This window comes from Anser brachyrhynchus (genome assembly GCF_964034855.1).
Source record: "Anser brachyrhynchus genome assembly, chromosome: 3".
Lineage (NCBI taxonomy): Eukaryota > Metazoa > Chordata > Aves > Anseriformes > Anatidae > Anser > Anser brachyrhynchus.
Window position 1 is genome coordinate 46,395,467 of NC_137696.1, and position 26,082 is coordinate 46,421,548.

Genomic DNA, 26,082 nt, shown 5'->3' on the forward strand with positions numbered 1-26,082 from the left:
TGTACCTCTTGCATTACTTTCTGCAATTGCAGGAATGCTAGAAGAAACTGGCAGCGAATCCAAGATCACTTCTTCTTTGCAACTTTTCATCCACTAGAGGACTATAGTCTAGAGGCAAGTCCTAAAGAATACTGTTTATCATTGTATCTGCATAGTTGTACAAGTATATTTTAACTTTCTTTATATGCTCTACTGTAGCAGAAATAATGATAGACTATTATGCATTTAAAACTCAAAAAAATTACTTTGTGATAGATTTTACATTAAGACTACAACTTAATTCTCTTATTAATCTCTGCTATAGAATCATAGAATGGTTTCGGTTGTAAGAGACCTTAAAGACCACCTGGCTCCAACCCCCCTGCCATGGGTAGGGACATCTTCCACTAGACCAGGTTGCACAGGGCCCCATCCCACCTGGCCTTGAACACTTCCAGGGAACACTTAACTAAATTGTTGTCTCATGTGAACAGAATACAAATACGTAGCTTCTAGAACATCTTTTTCAGCTATATGTTTTGCCATAGCTTAAATAACTGAAAGCTGAATAAACACTGTGATGGACAGAAGGCAAAAATACGAGTGCTGATAAAAATAAGAGATGGAAATAGCAGGTAAACTGAAAATAGATGAGTAACATGAATACAAAAGGGGATAGATGAGTTTTGGCACAAGCAGTGCTGTCTTTCAGAGAAGGAATTATTTGTATTTTTCTATTTTTGAAAACTAATGTTCTGTAAGGTACTTATGTGAACACTTAGATGTGTTAGATATGACTTACCACAGTCAGGCAGTGAAAATCTTGAACAATAAGAAAAAGCAAGGCTGATACTTGTTGAGTGTTTAAATGTATTCAGGGTACATCTTAATAAGATAACCACAACATCTGGGTTTTAAACTCCTCATTTTATTCATACGTTCAGTTCGAGCAGGGTGATGGTGGTGTTTGTTTTTGTCCTTGATTAATTGTGGTTAGCTGTTTTGGTGGTGCTGAGTTGGGTTTTAGGACTAGATTTTAATGTTTTTGACCGTATTCCTCTTGCTGTTAAAGCAATCTGCTTTATTTACTAGAAGTTCATGAGGGCATCTGAAAACCCTTCAGTGTGTTATGCATAAAACATTTTCACAAGACCTCTGCTGAAACCTATAGAACAGTAATCAATGCAGATCCTTAAAAACATGTAACTAGAGAGAGTAGTGTAATGAAAGTTTTGGATAGCACTCAAGGTAAAGAGATGATTCATGAGAGTTGTTAGCAAGTTAAGTCAAGTGGCAAGAAAAACTAGTATTAAAATCATGGGATGATAGATAAAAGATGTGTGCTTTAAAATTGCCTAGAGGTTAATTTATTATCTGCTATGCTTGCTTTGAGTGATGCTTTCCTAATAATGTTGTTACCTTGCAGACAATATTTTACACTCTTCCACGCCTTTCAGAAGTGGCTGAGGATGAATGGATCCCACTCTGTAAATTTGACAGATTCACCGACATTCCTTTGCCACCAACATTTCAGTGGTATCAATCTCGAACTGAACTTCTTGATCTAAAACCGAGTGACTGGACTCAGCAAGACATGGGTAAAATATAGCTAATCTGTGTTAAATTATTGGTGTGTGGCAATAGTGTAATTCTGTACTAAATCTTGTCTTAGTATGCGCACAATCTCTGTTATCCTGCTGTATTAGTTTTGTATCTGCATGAGCATAGTACGTCCCATAAAATGATAATAGATGACTAATGTTGCCTACAGTATTACCATCTAGGTAATCTTCTTTACTGAAGCAGTAGCTTCACTATGACTTTTATATCCATATGACTTAATACTTGGTTTTCATAGGTTCAAATTCAGTTGAAACAGATGGCCAGACAGAATGGACTGATGTTCAGAAAAAGATTATACCCTGGAAAAACAGTACTCCTAGTTTAGACCTGGAAATGGTATTTCAGGACCGTGCTGCTAAACTTGGTAAATCAAACAGCAGACTGATTGTGGTGGCTTCACTTATTGATAAACCTACCAATTTAGGAGGTAAGGTTGAACGGACATTTTAAAACTTTTATTTTAGACTTTAGAGCACGCTTGGCTAATAGAAACTACTTGTAAGAATTTTTTTAGTATGTTGGTGTAAGAAAATTATTTTAGTACTACCCAGAAGAATAGATCCTTATCCTTGAAGAACTTGGTAACCAAATGTTGCCCCCTTCACAAAACAGTATTCTGTAGTTATTTATTAAAAAGAAAAAAAAAAGCACTTGCATGTAGCATGCATTAATTAAATAGAACTTCACTGTAATTTACAGCTAGGTTTCTTTCTGCATTCATATTCTTTGTCACAGTTAAGTTTTTCATAATTGTGTATGCTGTTAAAGGGAAATGATTTTTTTTTGTATACCAATTAAACCAAATCTTGTAGATATACTAGTTTCTCATGCCAGTTCGACAACAGGAAAGTACCCATTTCCAATTTTAAGTACTCCTATTGTGCAAGTGCAAGCTGTGATATAACAAGTCCTACAAATACGTTATTGCATTGTGCTTGCTGTTGTCAGCAGTTAATAACTAGAGGTAAACTGTTAATAAAAAATACGCCCACAAGCTGGTGCTGTCTGCCCTGTAATGCTGTGATGTGTCATTCTCAAGTTTTTCATTTAACTGGTATTGGATTTAGAGCTTAAGTGTGTGTGCACATGTCCATCCATCCACACCTAGGCTGCTATGCTGCCCCATTACTGTGTGTAATTAGTACTGTAGAAGTGTGGTATCCAGACAAAGAGCTTTTTCCATTTTTATCTGTCTTCTAAGTTACAAAACACTTTTTTTCTGGTAAGATATATGGAACAAGGTGTGACTTGGAGAAGACCTAAAAGTACATGAAACTGATTAAAAACAGAGGGCTAAAATAAAAATGTCCTTTTTCATTTGCTAAAATATTCTGGCATGGTGTTTATATTATTTTCTATACAAAAATCACTTTAATTCTTCTGTTGTAGGTTTGTGTCGTACAAGTGAAATATTTGGGGCATCTGCACTAGTTGTCGGCAGTCTTCATTACATACAAGATAAACAGTTTCAGCATCTTAGTGTTTCTGCAGAGCAGTGGCTCCCCCTTGTTGAGGTGAATGGAAACAGTTTAATAGCTAAAAACTATCACGTCTTGAGTTTATCAAATGTACAGTTCAGTGTCTTACCTTTTTTTCCTCTTGCAAAAAATGAGCTTCTTATTTAACAAGCTCCTGTCATTTCTGACACTTAACATTGAATATTTTGGAATAACTTTTGAGTCAGCCTGGTAACAAAGAATTTGAAAACTTTAGTTTTTATTTTGCTGTGATAAATTATGCGAGCTGCCGTTATAGCTTACTGAGTGTTTTATAGTGGAATATTCAATTGTGATGTTTGTTTATAAAAGTTGAACAACACTGCATTTATCTTGCTTAGATCATTGCTTTTGGTAAGTTCATGAGTATAATCATTAAATTTGCCTGAAGCTAGCTTGTGCTAAGCTTTTCGAACCTATTGTCTAGCTTATAAAAATGAGGTTTTCAACCTGCATCTTTACCATTTGGTAGAAGATATGGTTGTGGTATTTTATAGCAATTAGTTTTTCAGTATCAGCTTTAGTTAAGTCATCTTAACAATTCAGTTTGAATTCTTCATTTTTTTTACACGGTGTTTATTTTCAGCATATTAAGATTTTATTTTGTAGAGCAATAAAGCTGTAGAGTGCTTTGCCTAAAACAGGATGCTGATGAGCACACATTTTCTTACCTAATCTCTCTGCTTCTTTGCTGATGACAGAACTTCTGTTGCGTGGAAAAAACTGCAATCTAATACAAATAGGCAGTATAGAGTTGGATGAAGAAGGAACAAAGAAATTATTTACCTCTATCTTAAGCTATCACAAGTTGTAATACAGGCATGTAAGGCAACTGGGTTACAATACTGACCAACCACTACGTTATTTCAGGAAGGGATTGCATGGTTAAGATAACAAGTATGCAATTTACCTTATGCAATAGTGATTCTTTTACATTCAGCTGTCAGAAGTGTAGAAATGACTTTGTTCATTGTATTTATGGAGTGAATATTTGTGACATTACCTACCTTTTCTCCTATTGCTAAAGAGCCTTTAAAATAGTAATGTACGTATATGGACAGTCTTTGGGAATAAACCTCATCCTGCTAAAAGCTGTCCAAGTAAATCTTTTTTTTACAGTAACTTCAGAAGTTTACAAATGGCAATATTTAAATATTTGTGTATTTCTCCCTACTTTTGATGGACAGGTGAAGCCATCTCAGCTTGTTGATTATTTACAGCAGAAAAAAACAGAAGGCTACACTATTATTGGTGTGGAACAGACAGCAAAAAGTTTTGATCTTACAGAATATTGCTTTCCAGAGAAGTCACTGTTATTGCTGGGGTAAGAACACGTGCTTTTTGTAAATCTACCTCTTGCCATCCATCCATGCCCTTCTACTAGTCGGATTTGGGTCGTGTGAAAACCGAGTGACACTGGTAAAGGTGGAATTAGAACAGGAAGAGATTGGGAAAATGACAATGAGTTTGGCTTTGTGTGCTAAGGGACTCCTGAACGATCCTTTATCTCATATTTAGTAACCAGTCTGTATACTGCAACTCTTTTTTTATGGGACATCCTTTAAAAAATCAGGATGAGGCAGATGTGGCACACAGATGCAGGTACAGTACTTGCAGTTTGAGCAGAGGCTGAGAGGACTTTAGAGAAAAACAATTATCAGTTCCTACAACCAGGAAGCCTCAGATGTGACAAAGGGGAGGCTAAAGCAATCTATAAAATGTCTAGAAGTCAGAAAGATCCTGGAATTGCTGGGCCACCAAGTGAGGTCAGGAGGAAGGGGCCTCTCTCTCCTTTTAGGACAAAGTAGGCAAAAATACCTCTGTTTTTCAGCCCTTTTTGAATATAGTTTGTTTTCAGACTGTAGTTCTCATAACCACTTTGTTCTCTTCTAATTAAAAGTATAGCTTTAATTACTGAAAACCTTTGGTATCTTTTGATGTGCTCATTCTAAAGAAGTGAAATACTTCCAGTTCAAGATTTTGGTTAGTCTGAAATTCCCTCATACCAAGACCTTGTCACAAGTGAAGTGGGTAGTTGAGCCTTCCCCCGCCCCCCCCCCCTTTGTTGTGTCAGCAGCTTCATGCCCTTATTTATAACTATTTATGTTGCTGTATATGGATTGTTCAAAATAAATACAGTGGGGGAAGTCTGAGTGATAGGTGCTCAGCTGTTGCTGGCCCAGTGAACTAAAGATGGAATGCTCTGCCAGTTTTCCTGTATCACAGCTTAGGTCACCCACGCTTTCTTTGTATCAGTAATGTAAAATTGCTTTAATAATAATACTCTTGTGCTCACCAGTTACCTTTAAGGGCAGATGCTCCATTTTCCAAATGGTATTTGGTTGCTATTGTGACTTCTGTTATTATCTTCCTTCTGGAACATCTGTCTTCTCCCAGATGTAAGTTGCTGTTTCTTCTCTGTTAGAAATGAACATGAGGGAATCCCAGCAAACCTGATTCACCACCTGGACGTCTGTGTGGAAATTCCTCAGCAGGGTATTATTCGATCTCTCAATGTTCATGTCAGTGGAGCTCTGCTGATTTGGGAGTACACAAGGCAACAGGTGATCAAGCAAAAACAGAAATAACTACCAAGAATTTTGTGCCTTACAGTACATCTGGGTGACTTCCTATGGTGCTACAACATGAAATTCTGAACAGAGGAGATACAACTCAGGGTGAATGAGGATTCTTATATTTTGCATGTTTTGTTCTCTGTAGTTCAGAGTGATTTTTTTACATGCCTTAATGCTTTATCTTCTTAAATAAACTGGTTGCATTGGTAATAAATACTATTTATATTGCACGTGGTGTGTGATTTATTTTGTGATCATCAACACAGTACCATGAACAATCCCACATTCAAAACATAGGATTTTTGCTGTTGTTATTTTGATTGTCAGCCATGTTTGACCACATGCACTAACCACAGTGGAGGCACTAACCACAATCCAAACTTGTAGTATGAGTAGTGTTTAATGCTTCCAACACCAAGTAGTGTAAGTGAATTTAATTTTCAAAATGTATATAAAATCCAGTCTATAGCAAATTTCCTATGCTGCCCCTTAAGTGTCCTTTATGGTCGAGCTTACTAGTCCTGCTGTAAACCCTGCTATGTATTTTTAATGGAGTTACTTCAGTAACATAATTCTAAATCACACAGAAGACCATAATGTGAGATAAACAACTGCCCTACTTGTAACAGATACCGATTGGAAACCACTTGTTACAGCTAACAACAAACCTTACTGTTTCTAAAAAAAAAAAAAAATAATACTCAAAATATATAACTTATGTATCATAGACACAGGCTACATTAGGCTTTTTAATGGCTACTGTAGTAAACTGACTATACTTTAAAATATTTTGAAATACTTGGCCAATGGTAAATGCAGATTACATAAGCCACCCTCCCCTGGCTTTTGACATGGAAGTGAAGTTGGAAAAGCTTTCTTAAGAAAAGTTAGTTCACTTACTGAAAAACACTTTAATTCTTTTTAGAATATGTACATGATGCTATCATATAATCATTTATTTATTCTTGTGAAACAATGACTGTCATTACATGTTCAAAGCCGCAGATTTGCAAACAGCCCGGCACTATACTACTTTGACTCATACTCAAGTTGTCCATGACCATCCTTTTTTAAGCAGACGTGAGACCCTGCAACAAGAACAGCGGCCTGCATTTTAGGAAGACAGGTTACCAGTTCTTGACCTCGAGTTCTTGCACTGAAGCAGGTTCTGTTGCTTTTTCCTGCTTCTTCCTTCCACAGCTTTATTCTCATCAGCTATACTTTGAAAGCAGAGTACTTATGCCTTCCCAGCAGTTTCTGGAGGATGAAACCCTTCTGCTTCAAGCTTCTTTTTGTATTTTAAAAAGTCTCTTCTTTTGTCAAAGTATTTAACCTGTTTAAAAAGAGAAATAACTCATGTTCATAATAAGAAACTAGCAGAACAAGGAAGGGCCTTTGTGCATCATAACAAGACTGAGGAATACATGGTCTTTTGACTACTAAATTTCAGTAGGATTTTAGTTTTCTACCCCAGTTAGGAGCTTGTTGCTTGACTGAAGGAGAAGATTCAACCTGTCATCACCTCTCCCCTTATTCCCGTGAACATCTAATAAAAGTAGCCCGCTAAGTTGCATTTTTTTGCTGCAGTGAACAGGGATTATGGAAAACAGGTAAATTCAGCAGCTTTTCTATGGTATCGCAGAGTGCAGGACCTCTGCAAAGTGCTGCAAACAACACCACCAGCACTGGAAATGCCATACAGCAGAACCGCAGCCCTGAAAGTGTAAGCCACTGGGAGCATACTGATTTTTTCAGCTGATTTTGGTTCATGGGCTCAAATAGGAAGTGTTCAGCCCCTTGGACACCACTGCTGCCAAGGTGCAACACCTCTTAAATCAGATAGGAATTGTAGCTCGTGCTTAGGAAACTGAAACACATGCAGGCCACAGAAGAGTTATGTGCAAGCAGATGGGTCACTGTGAATCCCTGCTGTGCAAAGAAGGTTTTTATCCGCAGCAAGACGCCAGGTGTGGGTTTTATGATGCAGCTGCACCCCCTGAGCCTCACCTCCCTCCCCCATGAGCTGTTCTCCTTTACCAACAATACTTTGTGTTGCTTCCTAAACCTTCCCGGTCCCCTTCAGCCCTTTTGAAGTTCCAGCTGCCCAGCTGTGCGCCCCTACGGGCTGCCTGTTTATCGGGGAGCCCGGGCTTGCGGTGGTTCCCTCTCCCCCCCGGGCTCGTCCCCCCGCGGCCCGCAGTCGCTCGGCCGTCCCGGCACGGCCCTCGTGGGGCCGCCCGCGGCCGCCGCTCACCCACTGCTGGGGGCACCGGGACTCGAAGGCCAGCCGCAGCTCCTCGCACCGCGCCGCGTCCTCCGCGTGCGCCTCCAGGCACTGCCAGAACTCGTCCCGCGCCCCCCAGCACGCCTTCCTCTCCTGCATCGTGGGCGCCGACATCTTCCCTGCCGCCTTACGCGGGCACACGGGGCGGCCGACACCGCGCCGCGCCCCTCGCCGCAGCGCGGAGCCCCGGCCCTTCTCGGCCCGGCTCGGCCCGGCTCGGCCCAGCACGGCCCAGCACGGCCCGGCCCTCAGCCTCCCTCCCGAAGGTCAGGAGCAGGCGCAGGCCCAGCGCGGCTGCGGGCGGGGCGGAGGCGGGGCGGGCGGCGGCCATTGCGCCTCCGCCGGGGGTTGGCACCGGGCGTGAGGCCCGCGGCGCTGGGAGGAAGCGGTGCCGCGGTTGTGTTTGGGAATGACAGAACCACAGAGTAGCCGAATGGGATCCACAGGGGTCACGGAGTTAACTCCTGGGTCCCCAGAGGACCACCCAAAGAACAAAGCATGTGTCTGAGAGCACTGTCTGAACGCTGCTTGAGCTCTGGCAGGCTCGCTGCCGTGCCTACTTCCCTGGGGGTACCGGGGGGTGTTGTGGTGCTGCACAATTAATTAATGGTCTTTGCCCAAATATACGCCAGCCGCCTGTAAGCGCTAGGTGCTGTGCAGGTCCAGAAGCGCCCGTTTCCATGGGAGCTCCCTGCGCTGCTGCCGTGGGATGGGGGAAGTGTTGGTGGCTGGGCAGACCCTCCTGATACGAGCCCGAACTGGTGGGCGCTGAGCCACCGGCACCTGGTGGCCTGCCGGGCTGCGCGGGGCTGAACTGCAAGGCCGAGCTCAGGCGGAGGGCCTGGCGTGGTGACGGCCGTGCCGTTGGCTCCCCATCGGCCCCAGTGCCCCGGTGAGCAGCTCGCCCGCAGGGCACCTCGCTGGAGCAGGGGTGCTGCAGGGGAAGGGAGCCCACCGAGCCCCTCTGTTCTGCTCAGCCCTTCCTGACCCAAGCCGTGGTTCCTCCTTGGGCCACGGTAACAGCTCTGGCCGGTGATGGGAGGCATGCTCTCATGGGGCACGGTGTCGGTGGCTCGCTTGTCTGTAGGGAAAGGTGTTGTAAGAGAAGAGCCCCTTCAGCAGAGCCCCTGTGAGCCGGCCACATTTGGAAGGGATTTCGTTTGTTGCAATGTTTAACCAACCCCTTGGAAGGGACATGTTTTGTCAAGATACTTCTTGTGAGGGATGTTTTGGGGGAGCAAAGTGAACGTGAATGCTGCAGTACACCTGATGGTGTTTAACACAGTCTGTGTTCTCATCTCTGGCTATTTACTTTAACCACACTTTTTATTGCTAGACTATGATGGGTAGGAGAGGGAAATGCAGTAAATTAATTTCTAACATAATAGGGACTTTAAGGTGAGTAGAAGTCACTACAAAAGTAGGATTTCAGTTATGGCTTTTATTGAAAATAATTGATATAGAAGTAATTAAGCTCACTCATGACTCTTATGCACACAAGCTTTTGAGAAGCAAGCTTTTACAAGCGTGAATATTAAAAAGAAAATGGCCATTAAGTTTCAGGACCAAAACGTGGTAATAGCAAGTGTCACTTGTGTTTCAGATTTTAAAATTTATGCTGCGTATAAGGTTGTTTAGTTATTGCATTCATGAAACAGAAGGAATAATGTGATTATATATAATTAATCACAAAGCCCCAATAGTACATCTGGGATATTTGTGATAAATAGTTTATTCTTTAAGGGCCTGCAGTCCAAGAAATACTCGCTGAAGACATTTGTAAATAACTCTATGTAATGGATATTATGGAAATCTAGTAATCTGGCTTTAGAAAGTACGTGAACAGAAAAAAAGACAGATTTCTCTAATATATTTTTAATGACAGTGTTTCCATTTGGTTAAACTGCTATCATAAGGAGCTGAATTTTTTTGTTGTTGTTAATTTGCCAATTCTAAGCATCTATCTTTAGCCCTTTGCTTTGGGGAAGTGTGCCCAGCAAGTAATAAATGGGATATTTATAACAGCCAGGCAGAGGCAAATGTTCTAGAAAGATGGAAGGCTGAAATAATTCCAGATTTGTTAGGTGAGCTGCTTGCCACAACTGAAGCCTCTGAATTATGTTTCCACTTAATAGTTAGTGAGACATTAAAGAAACAGGTGCCCGTTGTCCACCAACACTCTTGCCAGGACCGTGTTGAGGTGAATTGTGTGGGGTCTGTACAGTAGTTCAGCTCTCGGATTCTTTTGTGCCTGTTGTTGTTAACTGGGATACAGCTCTGCCTTCCGATGAACACCTTACAAATCTCTCGTCACCTGCAGACTTATTTACCCCATATTTACCTGGTATTTACCCAGCAGGTTTGGGATTGGCTGCCATGATAATTTCTCCTTTCACTGCTGAAGCAATTAGCATGTTACAGGTATATCTAGGACCAGTAATGAAAGCACTTCTTGAAGTACTGTGGCTGTGTTCAGCTTTGTGCTTATACCAAGAGCTCAATTAATTTGTTTTTCTTGCATAGAAAGACTCATATATAACCTCCTTTAAATTATGATGCTTATCCATAATAAATTGTCAGTGAATTTCATTTGAAATAGTGTTCTTTAAGCAACATAGCCCTGTGCCCAACTATTTATTTTGCTAGAAGTAATAACAGGATCTTACCTGAGGTGGCTCAGGGCATTGTCTTCTGTTGTTGAGCACCAAGCCATATTTTAAAATGAAAATTGCAAAAATATGTAGTGTGAGAGAATCATGCATCAATATTTTCTCTTTCTTGCTTTTCAGATGTCTGTTAAAGATGTAACTCTGACTCTTTTAGTCTTCCAGTGCTCCTTGCTATGCCTGAGGAAAGAATATGATTAAAGAAATCATAATAATTAATTGTGTCTGGTTTTATTATTAAAAATGAATAAATTAAGCAAAGAAATACCATGAACTGCAAACAGTAGTCGCCTCTTTCTGTTCCTCTTTGAAAATGTTTTAACAGAGACTACTTAGATGGTTGGACATCAGCCATCTCTCTGGGAAGCTCTCACTTAAATGAAGATAAAATCGTTTCATTTTAAACAGTGAATTTTACCGTAGTGTTTTGAAGGCAAGCATTGGATGGAGAAAGGAGGTTTGCCTACTAGTACATCAATCCTATTTCATGAAGCACAGAAGCTCTGGAAGAAAAATCTAGAGGCTTTGAATGCCTGTTACTGGAAGGTCTTTAGAGGGGAGAAAGTAAGTAGCAGTCAGGAACAGGTTAAGCAGCAAGGTCCCCTCCCTATTCTCTTCTAGCCTTATTTGCTGAAATGGGTTTGGTTGCCTAAAAGAAGCCAGCCAGGGAGTGTATCTCTTGAGATCTTGTAGGGTGTGACCGAATTTTAAATTGTACTTCCATCCTTTTGCTGCCTGAAGACCCTCACAGGTTACTCTTGGCAGCAGCAGCAGCTTTGAAGATGCAATCTGCAAAGACAAGCGTAGAAGCACTTTGTTCTTGTGGAGGGAAAACTTTCATACATCTCTATAGTTCGAAGTCTTCCCCACATTGTTTTCTGAAATTACTTTTGTGGTTTATTAGGGTTCAGTGGGACTTAAATTCTCATTCCAGTGGGTCATTCTTTAACAGAAAAGGTCATCTTTAGCTTTAAAATAAATTTTTAAAAGTGCTTTAGAAACTAAATACCCCTCTTGGAGAATCAGTCATTAGAGACCACTGATTTTTAGAGCAACAATTTTCTGAGCCTAGTAAGGGAATTGCTTAGGAACTGACAGACAGTTAATAAGTTCCTCAGCTGATAATTAGAGTTCTTTTTTTAGTACCCACTGATGTTACTAAATGATCTGTGTATGCTTATAAAGAAAACTTCTCTCTTTCAATAACTTTGCAGGTAATACCAAATGTTTGTAACTAAATGTCTGAAAGAGGCATATTGTGTATGCTATACTTTCTGTAGCCTTATTCAAAGCATTCCTTTTTATTATTTCATTAAGATCTTAAGTAAGTTTTATTTTATTTTTAAACAATGACATGAATTTCTTTGGATGAGTTAGCATTTTTTTGTTGTTGTTCTTTTGAATGAATAAAGAAGGAAGAGTGTATGAGGAAAAAGAAAACTAGCTTTTTTTGGGCAGCTTTAGCAAATCAGTTTTCTGAATCCCTAACAAAATGTGCATTGCCACATTCTGTTGCAACTCAATGTGTGTTGGGGTTCTTACCTTCATTTCCTCATGATATTGTTTTTGCTGTATGCTGTGAAGATCCCTGCCATAGGGAGTGCCAGGGCGACATGAACATAGAAAATTAGGTAAATGCTTTGGGACAGCTGCCGCAGCTTTCTGTGCTAGCTCTGCTTGTACCAGAGTGCTGCGTGTGCCCAGGAAGCACTGGAGGGGATTTGATGAGGAAGGATGAAACAGGCTGGTGTGGAGATGGAAGGGGAGGCGCAACAGACACAACAGTGATTTTCATCTTCTTCAGACCCCTGCATAGTAATGTGACGCCTACAGAGAAAAGATTGCTTTTCTTTGCGACCCTTCATGGACATCAGTGAAGTGCTCTGTAGAACGCTGTCTGAATATCACTAGGATACCTAGAAGTTGTGACAGAGGAAAAAAATCCTAGAGGGTCAGGATTCTTGTAAGGTGGTGAAGACATTTGTGTTAATTATAGGCAATTGTTTTTAATGCCAATATTCCTTTTTTTTTGTTGTTCAGTTTTTAGGAAGGAAGAAAACAGAAAAAGGAGTATTTTGGGAAGAGCAGGCAATGGTAAGGCAAGAATACTGACCAATTCTTATTCTTCTGTTGGCTGCTGATTAGCAATTCTCATAGCCCACGAAGGATGACACAATCTTGCTTTGCAGCAATGTTGATGTTCAGTTTCTTGCAAGAAAGCTCAGATGGGAAAGTGGGAATCTGCCCATTCTGCAGACAGACTGATTTTCAAAGCTATGTAAATGGAAGAAGAAAACTCATGAGTTTCATTTGGATGCCTTCAAATTACCATGGCATGATAGGTACTGAAAGCTAAGAAGTGGTCCCTGGTTCTCTCTGAGACTGAAACATACTCTATTTATCAAAAAGCCAGCTGAATGCTTGCATCCATGTGTTATATTTAATAATCCATCAGCTGCACCGATCACCTTAGCGTTCACTGTAAACATTTCAGTGAAGCATGGGTGTGCAGTACCAGATGGGATTGCTTTCACATGCACAAAGGCAACATTGTTCTCAAACATGGTGAATATTTGCTCTGAAGATCAATGTCAATTTTCATAGCAGCCAAGCTGGCAAGTAACATGCCTTTGATCGAATCCAGAATCACACAAGGAAAGGGAGATGGTTTTGTTTACATGTCAGGAAAGCATTAAAAATGTATAGCCAAAACATATAGCCAGGCGTTTAAAATGTAGCCAAAAATCACAAGGACAGTATTATACAGCTTCCTCTGTTTGCTCACTAGACTGGAGTCATTAAAGACTTGGCAGCTTCAGAAGCTGGAGGGGCAGCAATAGCTATTGCTGGTAGACAGCAAAGCTGGGCTCACCGGCCCTTCGTGCATGCTAGTGGCCAGCAGGGCAGAAGAACAGAGCCAAAGCTCACACCTTGTAAGTCCCCACAAATCCTGCTGCTTGGACCCCACTGGAAGCCAGCTTTGAGTCTTCAGCATCTTGGCCAGTTGTGGGTACGTGCAGAAGCAGGAGGTCTGTGTAAGTAATCCGCGGAGGCTAGCCAGGGCCACCCTCCCCTGTGGAAAGGCAAAGGAGAAGGGACTTCTTTAAAGCACATCTACTTTAGTCTTCTTTATGTATCAGTTGGGTGAAAGATGCTGTCCCATTGCAGAGAGATTGCACTTAACAGGTTCTTAAGTGCAGTGCTGATGTGAGCTCCACAACCTCCACCGTTTGGGCCTGTTCCAGACTTGTAACTCTCCTTATGTTTCATTCTTCCTTACTGAAAAGTATGCTGGTTGCATCTTAGTGTGTCTGTCGTGTGTGGAGAAATGCTGATCGCCACCCTCCTTAGAATAAGTTTGTGCATACAGAATGAGTGATAGTGCATTCCCCCCCAACAGAGTTTCAGGTAGAAGAGAGAAGTATGAGGCATTTTACCTTCAGAAACTTTACTTTGAGCTGCTGGTCCTGTCCTTAGGAATGTGATTTCCTCTAAAAAGATTTTTAGGCTGCAGGTGGGCAGCTGTTCATTTGACTTCCTCTTTGCTTTCAAAAGATCTTTCAGCTCTTTTTTTTTAATTTCCCTTTTTGATGTTGAAGACTTTTAAGTAAGGAGCAGTCTGTCACAGAGGTGCCCTTAGAACATGCCAGCTGAAGAAAATCTACTTGCTTCTATTTTAATGATGATGAGCTACTTAAACTCATCCATCAAAATCCATTACTGCTGGCTATTTTTGCAAAGACAGCTTGCATGAGGGCTGGATTGTGAGAGAAACTCCTCAGCCTTGGCCTTTGCCAAGGAGTAGCTCAGTTTTGGAGGCCTTGCAGGACTCCTTCCTGTCTGCTGTACAAATCAGGGGCGTGGAGCCAAGCTCCCTGTGGTTCGTGAGTTTACAGCATGAGCACAGACCCCATTTCTTCTCTGGGAGTTGTAGCAAGGGGCACGTGGGCATCTCACCCTGGAAGGTGTTTCCCAAAGGCCATTTCTGTCCTCATCTCACCTTTCCTGTGCTCCTGCTCCACACCAGCGGCATTGCTTCGGGGTCCTGTTCTTTCCCCATCCCCTGAAGAACCCCCTATCCCCTTCCTGTGGCCTGTGTCAGCCCTGACCAACTCAGCAGTGTGCTAGCTTTGTACACAGAGCAGCACTGTGGAGAACCTCAGATGAGTGAGGCCGGCCCCTAAAACAGTAAAGCTAGATGCTGGTTGCAGTGTCTTCTGTTCATCTGAGTGTTGTGGCTGGATTTCTGCCTGTTATAGCTATTTTCTGAAGGCTGCTGATATGAATACAACCATCCTTGACAGAAGAACAGAAGAAACTTTCTAATATAAGCCCGACTCTGACTCATGTGGTGATGAGACTCTGGATGGCTGTAACAAAAAATAAAGGCAGCAGCAGGAGTCATCTACAGACAGGGGGCCAAGGAAAAAGACTTGCATGGGAGGGGCAGAAACCGTTGTTCCTTCTTTGGATTCCTCACTGCTGCATTGTGTAGCTGTGAAAGGAGGCAGCTGCAGTGGCCTGGTGATGTTTTTTACTTTCCAGATATTTTTTTCAACTTGCTGCTTATACAAGCCCACTGGATGTATAAGCAGGGAGGAGCCAAGTCGCTTTGTGAGGGATGAGCTGGAGGAGAAAGCTGACAGTCCAGATCAGCACTTGAGCCCCCTCCTGCAGGCCCGCCTCAGGAGGAGGTTTGGGGTGGCCACCCCGGGCTACAAGCGCTGGTTACAGGCTCGGGTTGTGGTGCTGGTGCTGCCCTGCAGAGCTGTGCGGGGTCCGTACGCACCAGCAGCAGGACCAAATCACACAGTGCTGCAGGGATTGCACACAGTGCCTTTGGGGCACGCCGGGGAGCCTGCCAGCTCGGCCCTGACCTCCAAGGCACCAAATCTGTCCTGTGTATCTTTTACCTGACCAGCATCAGCAGAGTTCAATCTTGCCCTCAACTGAAGGGTGACCCAGCTGCATCTAATGCTTTCTCAGAAGGGCTGGCTCTCTGCCTCTCCTTCTGGGGGGAGCTAATGACTACAGTTCCTTTTGGCTCTTCAGCTTCGGGTCTGGGGAGCCTTGGCTCTCACAGATGCCCACATGTACCCATATGGATGTGCTGCTTTCTAGACAGTCTCCTAGTCACACACCCTGGGCTTCACTCTGGAAAGTTTCATCAAGCATCTGCTTGCCTTCAAGCCAGGTATTTAGGGCAAGGTGTTGCCTGAAGAGGTGTAGGTCAGTTCATCTGATTAGTCTGTGTGTAGTTCAGAAGTGCTTAAAATGGGTTAATCTAGTTTCCTCAGCTCGTATTCAGGAGAGACACTGTAATAAAATACGGTTTGAAATCCCAGCCCTCGCCCCTGTTCAGCCTGTTCTCAGGAAGGATAAGCCGGCAGAAGCAATGACAATCACATTTTGTAAATCGCAGTTTTACTGATGCTGTTGTCTGTTGTGATGCGTAAATTCCCTCATGATCTGCACTGAGCACTGAAGAGTCTGCTGCCATTTTAGCAATGAACACACACCGGGTGCAGATTTTGAAGCATCATTTAGAGCCTTTCAGGTACGTGTTGGACTGCATCAAAGACACACCAAAATGGAGTGCAGAGATGACAGAAGATGCCACTTACTGAAATTATGGAAAATAGAAGGGATCTTTGTACATTCTTCTTTGGCCTCGAGTCATCAGGGAGCTTGGGGAGGGATGCAGGATACTTTGAGGGTGACAAAATGATATACCTGAAAATGCAGTAAATTTTAATCTGGGAGCTTTGAGACACAAGCTTGTGTGTGTGTCCTTCAAGCCAGTTACTAGCATTGTACATGTCCTCCTGTCTTGTACCTTAACCTCTCCTGATTCCCCCAAATTTTTTAAAATTGAGCTGTGTTATCCTGAATGGGACGAGGGCTGTGAGCAGCTTCCCACAGCCTCAGATTTTTGCTTGCATGTGTAATCTCCATTGGCAAGCCTTTAGTGTCTATTTGGTCATGGAGAGAGATGAGAACAAACACATAGCCTGGGCCAGGGCCTTATTATTCCCCAGGGAACTGGGGTTGTTTAGTCTGGAGACGAGGAGGCTCGGGGAGACCTTATTGCTCTCTACAGCTACCTGAAAGGAAGGTTTGGGGAGCTGGGGGTCGGCCTCTTCTCACAGGTAGCTAGTGATAGGACTAGAGGGAATGGCCTCAAGTTGCGCCAGGGGAGGTTCAGGTTGGAAATGAGGAGACATTTCTTCTCAGAAAGAGCAGTCAGGCATTGGGACGGGTTGCCTAGGGAGGTGGTGGCGTCACCGTCCCTCTGGGGGCTTTTAAGGAAAGGCTGGACATGGTGCTTAGGGACGTGATTTAGTGGGTGATATCGGTCATGTGGGGGTGGTTGGAGCAGATCATCATGGAGGTGTTCTCCAACCTTAATGATTCCATGATTTTATCCAACCAACAGCCATTTTGGGGCTTTCCTCTTGATGGGGGCTTCCACTTTGCCCCCAAGAGGGGTTTTGAGGAGAACCATGCCACGGCTGCCTAGCTTGGATGTGGCTCTGGCCACGGCTCCTTCTCACTGAGAAATCCAGGGCACAGTCCCAAACAAACATGGTGGGGGCTCAGGCCCACCGCCCTGCTGGTCAGGCAGTCCCCCCGTGTGGACTGCAGCGGCAGCAGCAGGCTTCGAAGACCGCCTGCCCGCGTCCTCCCCAGCCTCGCCGCGGCCTTTGTCGCCTGCCGGTCTCCCGGCGACAGGCCCTGTGAGCTCACACAGGGCCGGGCATAAGAGCAGGCTGCGGCTGGGCACCGCTGCTAGTGCTGGTGGTCACTGCTGCGAGAGCTGTTGGTCACTGCCGCTAGTGCTGGTGGTCACTGCCGGAGCTCTGCTCAGCGTGACAGCCGTCTCCAGTGTTCTTTTGTGTTCATCAGGAGAGAGCAGGATGAAGTTCGACCTGGCTCTCCTCCTGGCTCTGGCCGTGGCTGTGTTCCGCGCCTGTGGCCTTGGCCTCTGCGGCCACCGCCGCTGGGAAAGGGTCAGGGTCAGCAGGAGCCTTGGCATCAAGCACCAGGTCTCCAACTGGCCCTGCAGCCTCGGCCTTTCCAGCTGCCCCAGCCGGATCCGGCTCAGGCTGAACACCATGGTCCCTTCAGAGGGCCCAAAGCAACGTCCCGTCGGCACCGAGCGCCAGCCCTCCGAGCTGCCCTACCCCCTGGGCCACTACTGGGAATACCTTGCCCAGGGCAGGAGCGTCTGGCTGCTGTGCAATAACCGGGACGCCATCTGCCTCCTCGGCGTGGGGCTGCTTGCCCTCAGCCTCTGGAGAAGTGCGAAGAGATACAGCAGACAGGTGAGTGGTGGAGACGCAGTGTGCAGGAAAGGGCCAGCCTGTGGCGAGCGGACCACAAGGACCTTGGCCACAAGGCTTCCCAGGAAAGAACAAAACCCAGCAGGCATAAAGAAGCCTTAGCAGGCCCCGAGAGCCCCTCTGCCTCTTCCCCAGCCGCACGGCTGACAGCCGCTGGGAGCCCCAAGCATGGGCCAGGGCCTGCCGGTGCTGTTGTGAGGCCCCGTGACTGCCCGGAGCAGTGCTATGAGGCTGGACGCTCCAGAGGAAGCCGAGCCCAGCAGGACAATTCTCCACCCCGCGAGCCCTCAGCCATGCCCTTCACTGTGCTGCTTCTCTTTTTGCTTCCAGGGAACGGTCCGGTGGGCCTCAGCTTCCGTGGGGACAGACCACCGGGGAAAGGACGCTCTGGGTGATTGTGCCTCGCTCTGCCGGATGGAGGCCAATGCTGCTGTCGTGGTGAGGTGCCTGAAGCGCCTCTACCAGCTCCGCCTGCAAGAGCTTGGGCTCCCACTGCCCAGGAAGAAGGCACAAAACAAGCACAAGAAAAGAACGGTCCCCTTGCATACCCTCCGCAAATTCATCTAGAGCGTGCATGCCGTGTATCAGTGACAGGAAAGGCAGTGCGGCGAGTGAGTGCTGCTGTCCATGGGTTTGGGGAGGCTGATGCTCCAGGAGAAGGGGGGAGAGGAGCTAGGAACCCACGGCTGTGGGTTGCGCCGCAGGAGCCCATGACCCAGGAGAAGGGGCCCATGTCCCTGTGAGGTGGCAGTGGCCAGGGAATGCCCATGACCTGTTGGGTTAGCCCTTGGACTTAGGACCTCCAAGGCCCGTGGGAGGGTAGGCATCGCACCGGGAAAAGGGGCGGGTGGAAGGAAGTGCCTGGCTAATAATTCTGGCACAGCATTTTCACCCATCTGACAGTCAATTCTCTTCAGATTGACAGCAAGCCGGTGAGGCAGGACACACCTCAGCCCTCCGAAGGCTCCCGCGGTGAAGGCACCTCCCCTGACAACTGGATGCCAACATCGCCATGAACACCGCCTCCCTGCACGGGCACCACCGACAATGCCAGCTGTCCCCTGGTGGGCTGCCCGTGCTCTGCCAGCGCAACAGCCAGCGGGGACTCGGCATTCATCTCATGAGGACCTCCGGGGAGAAGTTCCCTTTTCCATCCTCCCAGAGGCACCGCTGGGACTGCTGGCATCCCAAAGGACATGGCTCTGCTTTGTTGCTCCACAGAGGACAGCAGGAGCATGCGTGTGCAGCAGAGCTGGCTGGGGGACTCCTGAACATTTCTGTTGGTAGCAGACCACATCTCCCAGCTGAATAAAGATCATCCATACAGGAACTTGTGTCCTTTTGGTACCAAGGGGCTTGGGGCAGCAGCCACACGGGAGGCAGTGGGGCAGGTGAGCGCTGCTGCGTGTGGGTTTTAGAGAACACACCTGCAGAGGAGTGAGGGAGCTGGGCTGGGAGAGGAGAGCTGTGAGGTGCCGCCCAGGCGCCTATGCCCCAGGAGGAGAGACCACATCCTGGCAGGGTGCCCGTGTCCCACTGAGGTTTCCTTGGGGGTGCCCATGGCCCTGGGAGGTGGCAGTGGCTGGTGAGTGCCCAGGACCCTGTGAGTCATGTGCCTGGGGGACTAATTCCAGACTAACTCCGCTCCTACTTCACAACACTTTGCATTTGAAGGCTCTGCATAGGGACCTGCAAAGTTTGGATCAGTGGCAGAGGCCAAGGGGATGAGGTTCAACATGGCCAAGGGCCAGGTCCTGCGCTTTGGCCACAACAACCCCATGCAGCGCTACAGGCTTGGGACAGAGCGACTCGAAAGCTGTGCAGAGGAAAAGGATCGGGGGGGTCGATGCTCACCTGAACGTGAGCTGGCAGTGTGCCTAGGTGGCCAGAAAGACCACCGGCGTGCCTGGCTTGTATCAGGAATAGCGTAGCCAGCAGGACCAGGGAGGTGGTCGTTCCTTGCATTCATCTGTGGTGAGGCCGCACCTCGAGTGCTGTGTTCAGCTGTGGGCCCCTCACTACAAGAAGGACATGGAGGCCCTGGAGCGTGTCCAGAGAATGGCTAAGAAGCTGGTGAAGGGCCTGGGACACAAGTCCTGTGAGGAGCGGCTGAGGGAACTGGGGTTGTTTAGTCTGGAGAAGAGGAGGCTCGGGGAGACCTTATTGCTCTCTACGACTGCCTGAAAGGAAGGTGTGGGGAGCTGGGGGTCGGCCTCTTCTCACAGGTAACTAGTGATAGGACTAGAGGGAATGGCCTCAAGTTGTGCCGGGGGACATGGACAACGCCTGCAGGGCTTTGACTCCAGTTTCGTGTTGAAGGCAGTGGGACTCTGAGTGGAGGGAAAGCTCCTGTGATGTAGCTGTGGCTGTGAGACCAGACTGAACGTTGGCTGATCTTGTCTCTGCCACCTGATCGCTTCCGCCAGATGCAACCCACAGCAAAACTGGAGTAAAGGTGCAGCCAAGAGAGGGAAACAGCACTGACAGAAGCTGAGTTTAAAATCTTTTATTATTGAGCGTTGCCAAACAGCTAATGGAATCTGAAGTTGATTTGCTAAAATGTTTTGAAGTGGATGCCACCCCTGCCTGAGACAAAGAGGGCCTCAGTGGCAGCAGGGACCCTTAGGCTATGGCAGCAGTTCAAAAGAACACTTTTAATTTTGTATGCAACAATGTAAACTTCAAAAATAGTAAACTATAACCTTTTTCCCCCCCTTTTTTTACATAGCATGTGATCTATCACAGATAGAAATTTAATGGCGAACCAAAATTGCGTAAGTAAACATCCTGGTGCTTACAAGTTTCATAAAAAGTGTTACATTTGATGTAAATATATTACAATTTTAACTCTTAAACACTCACAATTATGGAGTAAAAGCAACTGGCGATTCACCCCCTCAGTCCGTGTCCTCAGACTGTACACCAGCAACCCCGCTCTCGTCAGCTCCGTCATGCATTTTCGGTCAGATTTTTCCCCACGCGACCACCACCATTTCCCCTTTCTCACGCTAGCGTTAACCGAGTGCGGCTCCACACAGGGGTAAAACCTGTGCAAGCGGGAGGAGAACCAGGTCCCCTGCACACAAACCTGCAGACCCCCGGGCCCCGCGCTCCCAGGGAAGCCACAGAGCATGTGGGGGGGGGCACATCCTGATGCCGGAGGGGAATTTGGGGTGCCCGGGGCTGCAAGCCTGAGCCCCGCAGTGCCGCCGTCTCGCAGCGGGGCCTGGTTCTGCGCGGATAAAGACAAGAGTTCTGTAGAAGGCACTGGATTTCTCTTGCATGGTTTTAAACGTGGACTACAGTCGTGTGCAGTACCAGGAGATTTGGGCTCTAGACTGCTTTCCCTCTAGTGCTTTAGTGCAAGCATTTTTAGCACTTGAATTTTTGTCCGGTTCCAGCGCAGCATGCGCTCACCTACACAGAGTGATTTCCGAACTTCCCTCCTTCTACTCTTCCCTCCATCTTCCTGTCCCTGTAAAGATTCCCTTTTGGTTCCTTGAAAACTATCAGAGTACAGCTCTGGTCAAAAAAATAAACATGTGATGTAGCATAGCATTTGTTTCTTTTAAATCACAGTGTGCAATGCATCATTCGGTACCTAATGTTCAAAATGTCTGCCCTGCTTTTCATGAAAATCATTCTTTAAAATAACCTATGCAAATATATTTTGACTATATATTACATTCATTTAAAAAGAGAAGAGAGGTTCTTGGTTTGCAGTTTTTTTCAGTGTACTACTTAAGTGAAAGGTCTGATGTGAAAAAAGTACAAGCAAACTGGACATGCCAAGACTTGATGCCTTAGATGGTGATCATATCAAAACTGTACAGGTATGTACACCGTGTTGGACAGGTGTGCTTCTTCCCAAGAAAAGACCTTTGCATCATCATATATAAGGTTAACCACAAAGTTTTGGTAAAAAGAGCATTTAATGAGCAAAGGATGACATGGAGGGGCGAGTTCTCCGGCTTTTGTTAGGCAATCCTGAAGCGATGTCTCCATTCCCTTCGGGGATTTCTTCCTTCTTCCGGACCTTGAGACGCGTGAGCAGCTTTATCACCCAGACGTCCCATTCCTCTGGCAAGAGCAACAGGAGGAAACCCAGGCCAATAATGACGATGGCGATTACTCGGACACTGTTGAAGACAATTTCACTCGTGTAGTGATCAACAACTGTGTGGGACATTGAACTGGTGTTATTATGTGGGACAAAGCACGAGGGCAGTACCCCCCTTCCCTCCCCTCAGCTCCCTGGCTCTGAGGGCTGGGCTGCGGTGCTGGGTCGGCTGCGCACGAGGACGTGGCCGTGGGGAGATGGTGGCAGGGAATAGCACACAGCAGGGTGCAGCCCGGGTCAGAGCGGGCACAGCAGGCCCTGGTTCATTTAAGGAGCAAGAAACTGTAAATGATAATGTATTTTTTGTTTCTTTTGATGCCTAGCAAGTAAGGGGGGGGGGGGGGGGGCTGCGGTTTGGGCCAGGTTTGCCCGTCCGCTCCCCTGCCCAGCCTTACTACCCTGTAGTCTCTACACCTGCTCTTTTATTTACCAAGGCAAGCAGAATTACTAAGAGATATTTGCTCTAAAATGTATTTAATTCTATTTGTTTCAACTTAATATTAAGCCTGCCTGGAAAAAAATCATTAAGAATTGATTTCTACTTCATCTGTGAGTTTTCATCCCAGCCCGGAGATGGATGACTTCAAATCTGGTTTGTTTTTCAGTACACTGGCTTCTTCAGACAGTAACTTTAAAAGCAATTCTAGAAATTATGAATAGTCATGCAATATCATACAACACATATTTAACAATTAAAGTATAAATTTTTAACGAGTGTCATCTGCGTAAGTTTTTAAGAGAAGATGTAAAATGTCTTTAACAGAGCTATTTGCTTTTATCCCCGGTAGATATTTGAAAGGCCACAGATTTCATGTACTCATTAGGATGCAAAAGTCAGAAATTCTTACCCGCATTTACTGGCACACTCAGTACAATTCCAAGAGAAATCAAGGTGGGGTACGTAATAGCGATTCCGAAATTTAGTAGAATATTGAATGCTGAAGAAGGAAAGAAAAAATCACCTTTTACTCCAGTGAAACTAGACAAAGCAAAATACTTCTTTATTACTCCCTCTGTACGTTGTTCATATAGAAAGCACATTAAATTCTGCCGGTATTCCTGGAAGATACCTGTGCACAGATGTCCATCTGCTGCACATCTGTGTGCCCAAGACATTGCTGTTCCCAGGACACAGAGACATTCCTCTATCCCACTGGAGTCCAGTGGCAGGATCAGGGTGAGGTTTGGGTACAGCCTATCTCTTCATGTAATGCCCAGAAATACAGTTGGAGCCCTGAGCAATTCCTGCTTTCTATCCCAAGGCATTATTTTTCATCTGGGAGATTTCAGCCAAATAGCTGGTTCTGTCTGCTTTTTGTTGTTGTTGTGGTGTTTCTTTTTTTTCTTTTTTTTTTTTTCTTTTTGGAAAAGCTGTAGGTTCCACATAGGAACTGGCCTTCTGAGTGACTTCTCAAGCTAAAATTTAGGTTCAAAATAAGGGGAAACAGCTCCAGTATCAGAGGGCTACAGCTTCCACCAGTGGCCAGTTTTTGTCATGCTATTCCACCCCAAGCACCACGAGATCCCAGTGTGTACTCACTCAATAAGAGAATCGAAAATCCGCAGAGGTTTCCCCAAGGAACGACGGCAAAAGAGCTCCAGTATTCCACTTTGGTAAAATAAAGGATGACAGGAATACAGGTAACGAAGAGAACATTGAAGACGGCTAACACGGACAGAAATAAGGCAGCTTCTCCGAATTTTGCACTGCCCAGAAGAAGTTTGAATAAAACCTACAAGACAAAACCACATGGGCTGGTGTAAATCTTGCACCACTTCCCTGGAGGGCTGGCGTCCCAGCTCCAGCAGCTCCAGGTGACCTGGCTGGTGCTTGGGGCAGAGGGACTGCGTGTGGGGCATGTATGCAACGGTGTTGGGGACACTTGAGATGGCTGCTAGTGAAGCTGTGGAGAGCAGCTCGTGCACCAAATACACCCATGTGGGAGGGGGGCTCAGCCCCTCTGGCCATTCTAAGGAGAAGAGCATGCACCTCCTGAAAGGAAAGGGGGCTCGCCCTAGCCTGGAGCCTTGAGTCTGTTTTCTGCATGATCCCTTCAGGAAAACCTCAGGAAAATTTGGCACGAAAAGCAGAAGACTTGGTGGAGACAGGCAGGGGGAGGCGAGGAAGGGTGCACGACCCTCCTTGTATAAGACGTCGCCTGCCCATGCCTTGAGCTGTGATCTGAGGAGCGCTGCGGTGCTGAGCAAGCAGGTCCATACTGCCTGGCAGCCCTTCCCCGTGTCCCCACGCACAGCACAGACACCCGCGAGCACCTTTGTCCCCATGTCCCAACGGGTGCTCACAGCCCTGCCTTCCCGGTTAGGCTTTGTCCTAACTGAGGGCAGGCATCAAAGCAAGCAAATACCTGTGTTTATGGCAGAGGTCCGCAAAGAAGGGCACCCAGCTGCATGGAGGTTTACAAGCCAGACAGGAGCAGCGCCAGCCAGCGGTGGTGGTGACCGGCACCTTTCAGCGGGAGCCCAGGTGTGCTTACCTTGTAGAGAGCAGACATCGAGGCAGAGCCCACCACCAGGGCTATCCCGATCACGGAGTGGCTGTGAAACCCATCAGCGTACGTCATCATAACTATCCCTGCAATAGCAAATATAGCAGCCACGATCTGGTTGGGGACAAACAAAGAAAGCGAGCGTTACTGGCCAGCCCCCAGCATGGAAAAACATGAGGGGAGCTTTACGTGAGAGGTACTTCTGCATCATCTGCCCCTGTCCTTAGGCAGGAAACCAGTAGCAGCCCCAGGCAGGTACCCATGGAGCTGTACCTGTCTCCGCTCGCAGCTTCCCTGGCTCGCCGGGTGCAAGTTTACAGGGGCTGGATACGCTGGCAGTCCTGTCCCTGTCACACCTCTACACACACAGCTGCCTCTAAAGGGACACTTGGTGGTGTAGCTATGCCCCACCAGCCTGGACAGGCTTTGTTTATAAAGGCAAGGAGAGAAAAAAAAAAAAAAAACAAAACACGGTGCCTGGCACTACAGCAGCATGGGGCTGTTCTGGATGGGCAGGGCTGAAGGAGCTCAGCAGCGCTCAGCAGTCCTCTCACGTCAGCATGCTGCTGCTTGTCAAATAAAAATAAAAGGACATGCAGACACAGTGTGGGTACAGAAGCACGGGAGAAAAGGGCATCAAACAAAACTAGTGTGGGGCAGGTGCAGAACAAACAAAAGGAGATTTGTCTTCACCAGATGGGTAAATCAGCCAAGGGTATCCTTGCTGTGGGTGTGAGAAGTTTACAAGGATAAACTCATGGAGGAAAAAAGCCCATCGAGGACCATTAACTATATGAACATCTATTTCAGGAAGTCCTTGAGCCTCAAACTGCTAGAGAGGCTGACGAAGGACTGTCACTGTAGGTTTCTCCCATTCAGACAGATTTTTCTACTGGCAGCTGTTGGAGACAGGCTGCTGGGGCAGACGCACTCTGCACTGACTGTGTGGCTCTTCGCAGGGTTGCGAGACACACGGCTAGGGTTTGCCTGAAGGATGGCAGCTCCAGCCTTCAGCATCGCCTGGCCAGGAGACAGAGAAGGGTAGATGCAGCATTTCTTGTAGCCCCTGCTCCAGGCGTGGCCATCTGCCATCCAAGCTGCATGTGGGTTGTCCAGCCGTCACCGGGGAGCATGGTGGAGACCGCAGCCACGTGCGGGCAGCAGCCCACAGCCTGGACCACCAGGCGCATTGGCTGAGCCTCCCCTGGTGGCACCACCTCCGCTGCAGCGAATGGCAGAATAAAAAGCATCAGGGTTTGCTTTGAGCATCAGGAGCTGGCAGCCTTCAGAGTAGCTCCCTGGAGGCAGGGAGGGCCTCTGGCTGGAAAGGAAGACCACAGTTTGGGATTTGATGGTAAGTTTTTTTCCAAGGCCCACTGACAGGTGTGCTTGTCTCTACAGGATTTGTGCAGGAGGTGCTTGCAAGCAGTGGTTCCCTTGAATGCTGAGCTGCTTTATTTCTTGTAGCGTGAAGGGAAACACCGAGGG

General features: G+C 46.3%; 4 protein-coding genes across 12 annotated transcripts in view; 2 read left to right on the forward strand and 2 right to left on the reverse strand.

Moving 5' to 3' along the window:
- TARBP1 (tRNA guanosine 2 -O-methyltransferase TARBP1) overlaps nucleotides 1-5,901 on the forward strand; it is a 43,233-nt gene extending 37,332 nt beyond the window's left edge. Inside the window, exons 25-30 of the mRNA XM_080588344.1 lie at nucleotides 33-114; nucleotides 1,406-1,577; nucleotides 1,838-2,029; nucleotides 2,992-3,116; nucleotides 4,286-4,422; nucleotides 5,524-5,901. Coding sequence (XP_080444470.1) covers nucleotides 33-114; nucleotides 1,406-1,577; nucleotides 1,838-2,029; nucleotides 2,992-3,116; nucleotides 4,286-4,422; nucleotides 5,524-5,686 — 871 coding nt within the window. The 3' untranslated portion in view covers nucleotides 5,687-5,901. The remainder of the gene's footprint in view (nucleotides 1-32; nucleotides 115-1,405; nucleotides 1,578-1,837; nucleotides 2,030-2,991; nucleotides 3,117-4,285; nucleotides 4,423-5,523) is intronic.
- A 714-nt stretch (nucleotides 5,902-6,615) lies between these two features.
- COA6 (cytochrome c oxidase assembly factor 6) lies at nucleotides 6,616-8,230 on the reverse strand. The gene is made up of 2 exons (XM_080588346.1): nucleotides 7,929-8,230; nucleotides 6,616-7,007 (listed from the first exon to the last, which is right to left on the reverse strand). Exons 1-2 carry the CDS (start codon nucleotides 8,070-8,072, stop codon nucleotides 6,912-6,914), a joined length of 240 nt encoding a protein of 79 aa, XP_080444472.1. The 5' UTR covers nucleotides 8,073-8,230; the 3' UTR covers nucleotides 6,616-6,911.
- Nucleotides 8,231-8,391: 161 nt separating this feature from the next.
- On the forward strand, nucleotides 8,392-19,282 carry LOC308193522 (uncharacterized protein). Its single transcript, XM_080588345.1, has 3 exons — nucleotides 8,392-17,949; nucleotides 18,298-18,578; nucleotides 18,885-19,282. The coding sequence occupies exons 1-2, from the start codon at nucleotides 17,542-17,544 to the stop codon at nucleotides 18,532-18,534; spliced, it is 645 nt and encodes a 214-aa protein (XP_080444471.1). The 5' UTR covers nucleotides 8,392-17,541; the 3' UTR covers nucleotides 18,535-18,578; nucleotides 18,885-19,282.
- Nucleotides 19,283-20,457: 1,175 nt separating this feature from the next.
- SLC35F3 (solute carrier family 35 member F3) overlaps nucleotides 20,458-26,082 on the reverse strand; it is a 170,347-nt gene continuing 164,722 nt past the window's right edge. For 8 of the 9 annotated variants that reach the window (XM_080586423.1, XM_080586421.1, XM_080586422.1 and 5 more), the window contains 4 exons: nucleotides 24,583-24,708; nucleotides 23,628-23,820; nucleotides 22,936-23,025; nucleotides 20,458-22,143 (listed from right to left, as the gene is read on the reverse strand). In XM_080586423.1, the coding sequence (XP_080442549.1) occupies nucleotides 21,899-22,143; nucleotides 22,936-23,025; nucleotides 23,628-23,820; nucleotides 24,583-24,708 (654 nt within the window). In that variant the 3' untranslated portion in view covers nucleotides 20,458-21,898. The remainder of the gene's footprint in view (nucleotides 22,144-22,935; nucleotides 23,026-23,627; nucleotides 23,821-24,582; nucleotides 24,709-26,082) is intronic. The other variant, XM_080586424.1, reaches the window with a different exon arrangement.

Bases quoted from the DNA above. Each gene is read 5' to 3' on its own strand.
- COA6 (XM_080588346.1), bottom strand. From the start codon at position 8,072: ATGTCGGCGCCCACGATGCAGGAGAGGAAGGCGTGCTGGGGGGCGCGG. The intron at 7,008-7,928 runs GTGAGCGGCGGC...CTTTTTAAACAG, and splicing joins CCCGGTGCCCCCAGCAGTGG to GTTAAATACTTTGACAAAAG.
- LOC308193522 (XM_080588345.1), top strand. From the start codon at position 17,542: ATGAAGTTCGACCTGGCTCTCCTCCTGGCTCTGGCCGTGGCTGTGTTC. The intron at 17,950-18,297 runs GTGAGTGGTGGA...TTTTGCTTCCAG, and splicing joins CGAAGAGATACAGCAGACAG to GGAACGGTCCGGTGGGCCTC.